Source organism: Phalangium opilio, unplaced genomic scaffold (assembly GCF_054372755.1).
Source record: "Phalangium opilio isolate 3A_F unplaced genomic scaffold, DU_Popi_V2 ptg000079l_1, whole genome shotgun sequence".
NCBI lineage: Eukaryota > Metazoa > Arthropoda > Arachnida > Opiliones > Phalangiidae > Phalangium > Phalangium opilio.
Window position 1 is genome coordinate 821331 of NW_028324187.1, and position 12167 is coordinate 833497.

Here is a 12167-nt window from a genome sequence, read left to right on the forward strand (position 1 = left end):
TCATTGGTCGTTAGCAACACGAGGTCAGGTGCACGCGCGCAAGGCGCAACGTAAAGCGAGATAGATTATTCGTCACACATAATACAATCTCCCTAGATACGTTGAGTGAAACGGTTACACAATGATTCCCATTAACTGTATGTATTCCTCACAAAACTTATAGAGGGCATAACAGTTATTCGACAGATACTAACTGCGTTTGAACCCTAAAAGAGTGTCAGCGTTCCATTTTAGTCATCTTTTTTAAACCAAGCAGACGATAATAATGGTACCAGGGCAGTTTGTCTGTACGCGTAGTAAACAATTATGTTTTGTTATTTTGTTTTTTAAAATTCTAACTAGAAACTATTTATAACTACCAAGAATAATGTAAGATTTTAAGTGGGACTCAAAATTAAGTTTCATATATTCACAATTCGCGTTTATGACGTATGCGTCAACTGGTATTCCATAACCATCACTTCAATGAACCATTACGGTTTTATATATGTACCAATTGAGGTCAGTTACTATATTAGCAACATCTATATGTTATAAAACTTAGTACGTAGAAAGGCTATAAAATACCGACATAACTGTTGTCAATTTTTTTTTCTTTTTACAAACTTGGAGTTATGAAAATTATATCATCCTATAAAGGAACTAAACAAACTAATCAAAATGACTTAGATGAGGCAAGGAGGAAGGAAATTATCTGAAATTATCTTATCAAGAATTGTATGTTTCAATTATAAAGGGACCCGGGGAACAATTAGACACATTGATGGAAACGAAGGAGGTTTGAAGCTTCGAAGACGTCTGAAAGATAAGACTCCCGTCTGCAGTTCAAGATCGTTTCAAATAACGGCACTATTCCATAACCCCTTAAGAAGATGTATGGTTAAACATATCGGTGGTTTTAAAACTATTTAAAGAAATAAACCAGTCATGGAGCTTTCTAAATGGATAAACCCAAGATTTCTGCCCATCAAGCTGCACTATATTCTATTTTTTGGAGGTAAGACACATTAAGTTAATATTCCATAAAAATTTCGAATGAATAATTTATGTTTGACTTTTAGGTCAATCAGCGATTCTACCATTTTTGCCCATCATAGCTAAACAACTTGGTATCAGCGCTACAGCTTTAGGACTAACATATTCTGTCCTACCATTTGTGGCATTTGTTACGGTACCATTTCTATGCAGCTTGGCTGATAAATACAACGCCATTAGACTGGTATTGATGATAGCCGTCCTGATGACGGGCGTATCTTATAGCGGCATCGCGTTTCTGTCTCCAATTGGCAAACATTTCGCGTCAGTCGCGGCCGAATTAAGCTGTACCCCAACAGGAAGTTCTCTAACCATCGAAGGAACGCAAATACTAAACGGGTCCTGCGTTTCACGTGAAAACGTCACGTGTTACTGTTCGTTTACAACGTGCGATGGACCGGAATCAAGCCAGCATGACGACGCTCTTTCTTGCAACGCGTCAGGACTAAGCCTAACCCTAACGGTACGCGACAATATTAAAATCCAGAGTATGTCCGAAGGTGAAAATACTTATACTACGTCATGCAACGAAGCCGAGATCAAGGTACAATGCGATCTAACTTGCGATACGGTGCATCCGTGTCTGGAACTCGGTGAAGCTATTTTAGACAAAAATGTTTATAAATCCCATCAATTTTGGGTGTTTTTGGTATTAATGGTGTCTTCGTGGGTTTTCGCGGCAACCGTCATGTCTTTAGCGGACTCCTTATGCTACCAATTACTTAACAGTCAAGATGAAGCGTCCAGTTACGGCAAGCAACGATTATGGGGAACCATTGGTTGGGGCGGATTTGGGAGTCTTATGGGATACTGGTTCAACACGACCAAAGATAAGGACGATGTCGTTGACTACACAATCGGTTTTATATTCATGGCTTCAATGTATACTTTAGACTTAATTGTTCTGTATTTTATGCAACCTAAAACCGTTACCATCAAAAGCCACGAAGAATATGAAGGTCCTAAACTAAACCTTGGACAAACTTTACTGGCCATACTTCGCAAACCACCTATCGCGGTGTTCATAGTCGAAGTACTTGTCATGGGTTTATTAACCGGACTCATGTGGTCCTTCTCATTCTGGTATTTTGAAGACATAGGCGCAAATCATACTATAATGGGGTTAGTTATGGCTGTACAGTGTTTCTTAGGGGAATTACCATTTTTCTTTTTTTCTGACGTCATAATCAAATTCTGCGGCCATTTTTTAACCGTTTCTATATGCTTCATGGCATATGGTTTACGCTACGTTATATACGCCTATATCGCCAATCCATGGATTATATTACCAGCCGAAATTCTACATGGTCCAGCTTACAGTTTATTTTATTCGACTATGACGTCATACGCGCAGAAAGTTGCGCCAATTGGATCCGAAGCTAGCGTTCAAGGAATCATGGCTGGAACATTTGAAAATTTAGGTATGTGAAATATGTGCAACATTTTTTAAATATATTTATTTCTTGGGTATCTCCGCTGTATTTAATATTTTTTACAAATTGTTTATTTGTTTACTGTAGGTGCTGCAACAGCGGGATTGATTGGAGGGATAGCCATGGATAAATATGGCGGAAGGAAGACATTTCTTACTTCCGGTTTCGCGGCGGCTGCTTGTTGCACAATCTACGTTATATTACACTATTTGTATTTGAAGCGAAAAAACGGATTCAAAGAGAAAAAATAAAACATGACTATTTGATGACTTAATGTTAAAATCGTTCAACAGGTTTCACTGCAGGCATCTCCAAATTTTCAGCTGTATTTGTAAATTAATTAAAATTATTGAAATACTATATACAAGACCCTTAATTGTACAGTACGATATTTCCATTGTTAATGGCGGATATTCAGCAGTTTTAAAAACTGATAAACGCCATAAACAAATAAGGATGTTATCGGTTGATTGTTAAACTTTATTACCTTTTTGCTTAACGGCTTTACCCCTACGTTTCGATAATTCTGCCGCAACTCTAGTTACCACGTGCAGTACGCAAATGACGTAAGAAGCCACTGAGAAGTATCTAAAAGTCATTCTTCCACCCAATTGGTCGAATCCAATTCCTCCTAAAAGTGCGCCAAAAGCGACTCCTAACACAGAATTAAGCACGTGTAAAATTAGGGCGAATCAAGTAAAGGCCTTTTCAGACGATTTATCTTTTGACTCAACTGGATGGGTCAAAAAGTTAAGTCAGCAAAAATTGGTCAGAGATCAATTTCAACTTGTTCACCAACTTCTGTTCACACGCCCCAAATAGTTTACTCAACTCGACTCATCTAAATGAGTCAAAAGGCATCGTCTGAAAAGGCCATGGTAAGTCAAATAGAATACAAACCTAGTCCATCAAAAGTACCACCAACTAAGCCTTGTATCGTTGCCTCAGTTCCCGGTGGCGCTATTTCTTTGGCGTGAATGGTAATCACGGAGTAAAACAAAGAAAACGTGACACCTTCCAAGAGTTCAACAGGTATAATGGACCAGGGGTTGTGTATGTAAGAATAAATCAAAAACCGCGTCGCGAAAGAGAAGAACGTAAAAGTTAGAGCGTTTAAACTGCCAACTTTCTTAATAATCCAACCGGACACGAAGAAAAAGGGAACTTCCCCGAGGAAGGCCTGACAACACATCGCTATACCCAACAACAAGCTATTAGCTCCTAAACTATTAATGTACCAGTAGAAATAGTTCCATTGTAGACCGGTTAAGGCACCAATTATAAAAACTAAAAACAAGAACGATAAAATCTCCATTTTTCTTAGCAGTTCACCGACGTTTTTACAAATTGATCCCGAATTTGACGGGTTTTCTAGTTTGATAAACCATAAGGTAATGGCGTCCAATATACCAATCGCGAACATGAGGTAAAAACCGGGTGCGTAATTGATGTCGTCATCACTATGGCTTCCCATTTTAATCAAAGCTCCGCCCACCAGCGACATGGCACCCCATCCGACACCACCCCAAAGTCTTTGTTTACCATAATCATCGGTGTTGCCTTGAAGAAGGTCAAAAGCGGCCGTGTCCGAGAGTGATACGACGGCCACGGTACCCGCGCGAGAGAGTAACACCAAAAATATAAACAACCAGAATTGATATTTGTTATAAATTGGAGATATGTCATCAGCGTGACCGCATAATTCGGTGTTGTTGCTATGGACGGTTACGTTGCAGCGGTAATGAGCCCATGCGCTAACTGTATCGTCTATTGTAGTGTTCAACACTGAGTATTCTGTCAAGTTTTTGTTGCTTGAAGAGTTGGACTTTAAATGTAAAGTAATAAAGATTCAGTTTATATTTACGCATACAGGGTATAGTAAACAACATAATAGAAGAAGTGATATCTAGTTTATTAGGGAGAAGGTATAAGTTGCCTAAGTATTCGCGCGCAATAGTCCCAATCCCCCTTTCAAAATACAAGGGGGGGACGTAAAAGGAGGCCGGGCTATTTCGAATCTCCTCAGTCGGAAAATACGTAATTTTCGTCATTCGCGTCGCCACGCTGACGTGAGTTTTTAAGAACCAATGAGATGCTGGTTGTAATTTAGAGGCGGGGGATTGGACTGGAGATAAAGCTGGAAATGCGGCGAATTTATACCTTCTCCCTAATAAACCAGATATCACTTCTTGGTTCTATCTATTTTTCAGGAGCCAGAAAAATTATCAGAAAATTAGATAAATTACTGAATGGAAAACCATCTATTCATTATGTTGTTGTTATTATTATTATTCTTAATCTTATCAAGCAGTTTAGGTCCTTACTTGCAACCAAAATGTTTCACTAAACGTTTCGGAAGTATCAAAAGTATCGCAAAAGGCGTTTATCGGGTCGTTAAAGTTCAAAGTTTCCAGGCAAGATTTCCTGGTGAAAAATGTGACGATACTCGGTGACTTTTGCGTCGATACATTGACGGGTAATTTTACTAAACCAGGTATAATCGGTGACGGGAGAAAGACAATTCCCATGTAAAGAATATTGGAGGCAACGACCACAATCAATAGGACCTCCTTGTGCTTATGAAAGTGGTCAGCAATGGCCCCGAAAAGAGGTTTAGCCACAAGTCCAATTAAACAAATTGCGATAGTCACTATTCCGATTAAACTTGCGGAAACGCCGAAATCTTTGGCGATTACTGGGATGTATGGAACAGCACATGATAGACCTGTTTACAAGTAACATTTACGCTGATTAGGTGGAACTATAAATAACTTTAATTTGCCATAGCTGCGAAGTGCAAATAGATATGTAACTATCATTCAAATTTTAACAACGTATTTTAGGGTTATTTTAAGAGACTCAGCAGCTTTACGTCTGAGCAGCTTACAATGTACCATTTCGGTCTTAGAATGAAACTATATCGTATCTAGCTTTAGTCACGTGTAAAATAAAGATACAAGACGGTGGTGGATAGATTATGGCACACGATTATGGTAGAATTAGTCTAAGGGCGTTATTGGATAATGGCAAGGTCGAATATATACCGTCGTATTTCCCGTTTAAACTTTAGTGCCCTTGTCGAAAGATAAATGAAATGTTTTAAAGTGTCAAAGTAATTTGAAAGATTTCAAATTAATCAATTATAAATTAAATGAAAAAAAAATTAACTCCCTTGATATCATTTTGTATTTTTGTACGATAGACTTTCTCCCAAATTTTCTTGGCGATTGTTTAGTTTTAAAATATGATTATATAAGTGTTTTTCTTAATGACAGGCTAATGAACTTTCAAGTACCGTTTTTTCTGACAACGCCACGTTTTTACTTCAGGCGTAAATTGATTGAATTTTAAAAAAAGTAAATTTTCTATATTTTCGAGTTCTTATTGAGAAATTGATCATTCAAATTATAAACTGCGTTTATTGTGAATTGAATTTGCGTAATATTGAATGCGATAAAGATAAGACCAATACTTGTTTATTAAAATCGCAAAGAAATTAGGTTTATTATAATCTAAATGAATAATTAAAGGTAATAAACTAATAAATTCGGTTAAAATTCAGACGAAAATATTTTAACTTTCAAGCATGGTCCCTAGCTTACTTTAATATAATTTTCATATTATCAATAATTATTCATTCATTAGATTAAAATTAAAAACTACTGATGAAACCAAAGACGCTAATCGACCGCGTTTATCAGTTTCATTGCTCTAAAATATCATATACTGACTTCTTACGTCGACAGTAACGCTATTTTCAGACGAAATAAGTATTGCTCAAATCCCTTATAATAGAATAGTTAAATACACTAAAAAATATAATAACTAATTCTTCACATATTACGTCATTTTATGTCACATGATTTATGCGCAGCTGAAGTTACATATAAAAAAATCATCTCATACATAGTTTTCAGACTAAGAGGATTCATACTGCATTTACACAAGGAGGTCTGACTTTTGACCCCATAACGGAGAATGGCCTCCTTATGTAAATGGTATGAATCCTCCTTGCCTAGTCTGAAAACTATGCATACTTATAAACTTTCTAAAACTATGATAGTTAATACGCAGCTTGGCAAATATTTTACACTAGATAGATATATGCATATTCTTAATTAAAATAATTAATTGTATTTAATTATATATCTTACCGCTAAAAAACAGGAAGAAATGAACTTTAATGAGTATTAATTTTGGGTTGATTCCTTTAAAACAGGACCACATCTTTATTGCTAACGTTGTTTATTTAAAAATCACGAGAAATGATACGCTATAATTTTACTCCTATCGAGTGTCTTTGCCGCTAGGAGACCAAACCGAAGATGTCTGGACTCAAGAATCCCGATGCCGATCTCGATAACGATTTTGAATTTTAACTTCCAACAAAATCAATTCGTACTCGCCCGCGTTTAAACACCATCCTTTGGACGTTGTCGAAACACTATACGATACTTTTATACTTGTTTCAAATTGAAAACCCATCTAACTGCATATGCAGGCTTGAATTAATTTTTTATATTTAAATTTTTGCCAAGAATTATATACAGTTAAGACAAACCGGTTAAGTTTAGAAACATAAAAAAAAGGACACCAGAATGTACAGGAAATTTCATATAATTATAATTTAGTTTGTTCAGGTTTCTTGATAGGTTAATTCGATAGCGTTATTTACTATGCCTCTTTTGAAGTATATTTATTTTATGGTATATTGTTGGATTGTACGTGTAAAAGGCCTACAATTGGAGTAGCTCGCGATTTCGTTCAAAATGGATGGTATATTTTCAAACAATTATTTTACTATAAGTATAAATATAAAATTTAGCCTTAACCCAATTCATTTTACGCGTGATTACAGCGCGAGCCAGCTTGTTATAGCTAATAACGTGTCTTTTACTAGTTTAGAAAGGAACCTCCTATCAGAGCTGACCCTAGCCAAAATGGCTAACAAGTGATGGCCAATAAGACTCTGCGATGTAAAAAAGGGGCCATACAAGGCGGTTGAACCATAGCCGTCTCTGCGCAGTCTCTGAACCCAAAGCTCCAAGAGCACCTACAAGTACTCGGGGCAAGTACCTACAAGCAACCGGGGCAAGCACCTACAAGCACCCGGGGCAAGCACCTACAAGCACCAACAGCGCAGAAAAGCGAGATGAAAGGCAATGTTTTACCCCAGTGTCTTTCCCTCTTCTAGTTACACAGAAGAGGCTTATAAGAATGACGTGTTACCATTACCATAACGTTATCGTTAGGAAACAGAGCAAAAACCCAAAGTTGTTCACTTACAATAAGCTATGGTTTTGATAACATTTTACCCTGATAATAAAATTTAAATGATGGAAATTGACTTTTAAAAATCAAGATGTAATTAATAAATCAGGGCGCTCTAGTTCCTTCTAAGATAATTTTAATTACATAAAATGACAAATAGGACAATGATTGATTACGTTAACCACAAATCATGAGCCTAAAATAGACTCCGATAAAACAGGATCGGGCCCACTTTTCCCAGCGGTTTTTCGACAATCTCATTATGTATTGGGGGGAGTCTACCTTAACACCCCTCCCCCAGTTATCAACTTAATATACGGAAATTTCAGTTTTAATTCTAAAAAGGATTAAGCTATAGTGCTGCTACAAACTAAAAGCGGAGCGGCACAGATTTAGGAAATTATCAAGAGAACGGTTTCAAATTACCAAATCTAAACATGACATAAGATAAGCACCAATAAATGGAGCTCTTATAGAAGAATTGATGATTATTTTAAGGACTGTTGTATAACTTCAATTTTTTTTTTGCAGAGTTACCATAGATTACAAGGCCTTTTGCAATCAGAAACCAAACCGACGATGCTATCTGTCAAATATTAATCACCACCATTCACTTTATAAATAATGGATTTTAAACTAAACAAAATTCAAGATAAAATTTATTAAAAGCTAAGAAAGGAAATTAAAAGAAATGAAAGAAACGCAATTCCCAGCACAGTTTATTGTTTCAAAATTTTGTCGGTACCCTTTTGGTACAACATGTTCTATAAAAATTATTACAAAAATAAGTTTACACATTCAAAAGAATACTCAACAAACGTCACGCAACTAGTTTCAAATCCTGCTACGAACATTGCAAATATATCTTTTCGAGATTCGTGTTTGTTGAATTTTGTTATTGAACCCATATACAAATGGCAAATTGAAATGGTATACAGTTTTAGTGTCTCAGGAACCATGAATTTAAATACATTTTTAAGTCTCGTACTAGTGTCTTGGTCATTAATTAATTGGTTAATTAAAGAAATCATAATTAGGCACTATGAGTTTCTTCATTTGGCGAATTTAAACCTCTTAAGAAACTAGTCTCTTCCTCGGCATTAACAACGGGAGCTCCTTGAACTGAAAACAATTTGAAAACTTAAATCTCAAACCAAATAATTGAAGTACTTCCGCTTGAAAGCCTTCTTCCGTTTCCGGTTGATTGCCTAACTGTAGCAACGAGCAATTAATCTTGCATAAGGAAAGAAAGAACTTCCAGGCAAGAGACAGGTTGATCTACCTACACCTTCTCCATTAAGCATCCTTCAATAACTTACCACCTGTATTTTGATTTTTCCCTTTCACTCTAAATGCAACATCGGCAAGTATGTGCAATAAGCAACAAATGAACGCAAATACTGCCGTCACTTGAAAGGTTGTTTTACCCTTAAGATAATAAAACCCTTGTCCACCTAATAATCCACCAAGGGCCAACCCTAGTGAACATGGATAACACAAGTAAGTACTCGCGGTTCAATTACTTCCGTGACTAAACTTACCAAGACCCTCAAACGTCCCACCAACCAGTCCCTGTATGGTTGCCTCCGTACCAACAGGTGCAATTGCCTTTCCGTAACTCGCCATTAAAGTATAAAACAACCCAAAAGTCAATCCTTGCAACAATTCCACCGGTAATGTATAATATACGGTTGCTTTTGTTAAAAACGAATATGCCAGGAACCTAAGTCCAAAGGCTCCTAATGCGACGGACATGGCGTGTTTATTGCCAATTTTGCCGATTATCCAACCGGCAACGAAGAAAAACGGCAATTCTCCCAAGAAACATTGAACCGCTAGGGACAGTGCCATAAGTAATGACTGCGCGCCTAAATCGGACAGGTACCAAAAATAAAAATTCCAGAAGATTCCTGTTAATATTCCCATGGACAGTACTCCAAGTAGGAAGACGATAACTTCCAAATTCTTCAATAATTTGCCAACGTTTTTGGCAATTTTTCCGGAAGCTTGAGGGTTCTTCATGTCCGAAATTGCGATAATAACGGCGCTTATTGTCATGGAAATTGCTAGGGTATAAAACCCTGGTGAATACACGGTTTTGCCATCGGTACTGTAACTGTTTGTTGCCAATTCCATCAAATATCCAACCAGAAGCGAGAAAATCCCCCAACCGAGCGCACCCCACATTCTTTGTTTCCCATACAAATGGTATTGACCTTCTAATAATTCGAAGCAAGCCGTGTCCGACAATGATATCAATACCGATGTACCAGTTCGACATAAAATGAACAACGCTATAAACAACCAAAAGTTTGTCTCCTTCGCCACTGTGATGTGACAAGATTGTAACAACTTCGGGGATGTCTTCATTTGGCATTTGTACGTCTTAGGGACCACGCATTGTGTTGGGGGATCAGAGGATAATTCCGCAACGGGAAACCATATATTAACCGGTGTTCTTTTTATATAATTATCCAATGTAAAATTGAAGCTTTGATATCCTTTATCATCTTCAGCACAACTTAAGTCATCGATGGTAATATTGGCGTAATCAGCGTGTCCAGTATCGTCGATAACCTTACATTCGGTGCATTTTAAGTCCACCGTTATGTTACCGAAATTTCCTTCCAGATCGGCAATACACGAATTTGACGCTTGTCTATTCAACGCGAATTCCGAGCCACCATTGTCCGCGCATAATAAAACGCTATTCACTGGTATTGGCGAAGCTTTCGGTATAAAGTTGATGCCGAAATAGGACACCGCGGTAAGTAGTAGGAGGACCACAAGTACCAGTTTCAGTTTTTGGAAACGGTCCACGAGGGAACCGACTAAAGGTTTGGCTATCATGCACAAGAAAGGGAAGAAGGTGGTCACCATGCCGACTTGACTGGCGGACATGCCCAAGTCTTTGCCGACAACCGTTAAAAACGGCATAACGCCAGCAAGACCTAATTGTATTGTAATGGAGCCAATTAGATTTAAATGGAGAACAAAGTAATTGCATTGAAAATTTAAAGCCTCAGTGTCATGTCAAGGTATTTTGTTCATTATGAAGTAACAAATCGCAATGCTAAGTCCTTTGACTATACCATTGGCGTTACTTATTCAACATTATTCAAGACAGACAGGAGTTACATTTAGGACATGGTTCAAGTACTTACCACCCCAAAAGAAGAAGTAATGGGCCTTAATTGGCAACAAATGCGTGTTAATCTTCATTTTGCAATTGTTAAGTGCGTAATTAATTATTTATTAAATTCTTCATTCAATAATACATTGACAATATTACGCGATGGTCTCTGCAATAAATTATTCCGATTTAGACTAAAAAATTGTCTCAAATCAAACACTTCATAAACCAAACCCTCCAGTTCTTATCTATACTATATCTGACACAGCTTCTCACAACAGGGGGTCCCTCTTGAAAATTAAAGGACAACTGACATTAACGTACTTTTTGAACATGGCAAAGGAAAATTGACATTTTAGTCAAAATTTGTAAAATTTAGGTCTATATTGAAAACGAAATGGTCGAAAAACCCTAGGAGGAACTAGAGAAATTGGGAATTTAAAATACTTGTGAAATTTAAGAAACGTTTACTGAAACATTTGAAAAAGGTTTTCTGAAAATTGGGAGAAATTTATTGCGAAATTTAATAAAAGGAATATAAAGTTTCCCTTGTATATTTTGCGTCTAGACTGAACTATTACGTAATTTTCATGTCAATTGTCCTTTACATTTTACCGAACGGGCGATAACATCGGATAACATTGAACTTCATGTGATTTTAGGTAAAGGTGGTGCAACCATGGGCTATCTTGATTCAAGGAGGCCCTCGTGATTGGGGGAAGCGAAGGGAGAAAGGGGCAATTTATTCATTCAAAACCTCTAGAAAGAAAACCATAATCTGCCTATCCACTAAAATCTAACTAGCAAAGCCACGTAACAATATTATTTAAATTCATAAATAAAATCACAAGTACGTACCATTTAAAAAATTCAGCTTTACAAATTCATATTTCAATTTAAATCCGCCAATATCGATAAGAATGTGAACGACCCCTGATATCGCAAACGCCGGGAACGGACTGGCTGGAGCCATTTTTGGTTAGGGAACCACATATACCGTTTCCTTCGTTTCAACTACAGAATGCGCGAACTAGTTTTACCCCTTACGAAGTTTAACATTAGGAATTAATTCGCGGTACATTTGTACGTGAAGCATAATGAACTGGACTTCAGTGCATCGAAGAGAAATTATGTGCCGCCATCTGTACAGTTTAACTAGTGGCAATTCGGTTTTAATTTTAATCAACGATTTTGTATTAAATCTTTGCTTAAATATAGTCAATATTAAATTAATATGAATGTAATAAATTATATGGTGGTAATATGTCCTAGGACACAAGTAGAGGACTCGATTA

The 12167-nt window shown here is 36.9% G+C and overlaps 2 protein-coding genes across 2 annotated transcripts; one reads left to right on the forward strand and one right to left on the reverse strand.

Moving 5' to 3' along the window:
- Positions 1-188: 188 nt before the first annotated feature.
- LOC149654041 (major facilitator superfamily domain-containing protein 6-like) lies at positions 189-2835 on the forward strand. Its single transcript, XM_089845409.1, has 4 exons — positions 189-501; positions 737-997; positions 1062-2456; positions 2556-2835. The coding sequence occupies exons 2-4, from the start codon at positions 928-930 to the stop codon at positions 2717-2719; spliced, it is 1629 nt and encodes a 542-aa protein (XP_089701535.1). The 5' UTR covers positions 189-501; positions 737-927; the 3' UTR covers positions 2720-2835.
- LOC149654042 (uncharacterized) lies at positions 2655-11875 on the reverse strand. The gene is made up of 10 exons (XM_089845205.1): positions 11731-11875; positions 10904-11041; positions 9281-10690; positions 9059-9217; positions 8910-8951; positions 8781-8861; positions 4793-5193; positions 3369-4293; positions 2956-3123; positions 2655-2791 (listed from the first exon to the last, which is right to left on the reverse strand). The coding sequence occupies exons 2-10, from the start codon at positions 10959-10961 to the stop codon at positions 2745-2747; spliced, it is 3291 nt and encodes a 1096-aa protein (XP_089701331.1). The 5' UTR covers positions 10962-11041; positions 11731-11875; the 3' UTR covers positions 2655-2744.
- Positions 11876-12167: the final 292 nt, after the last annotated feature.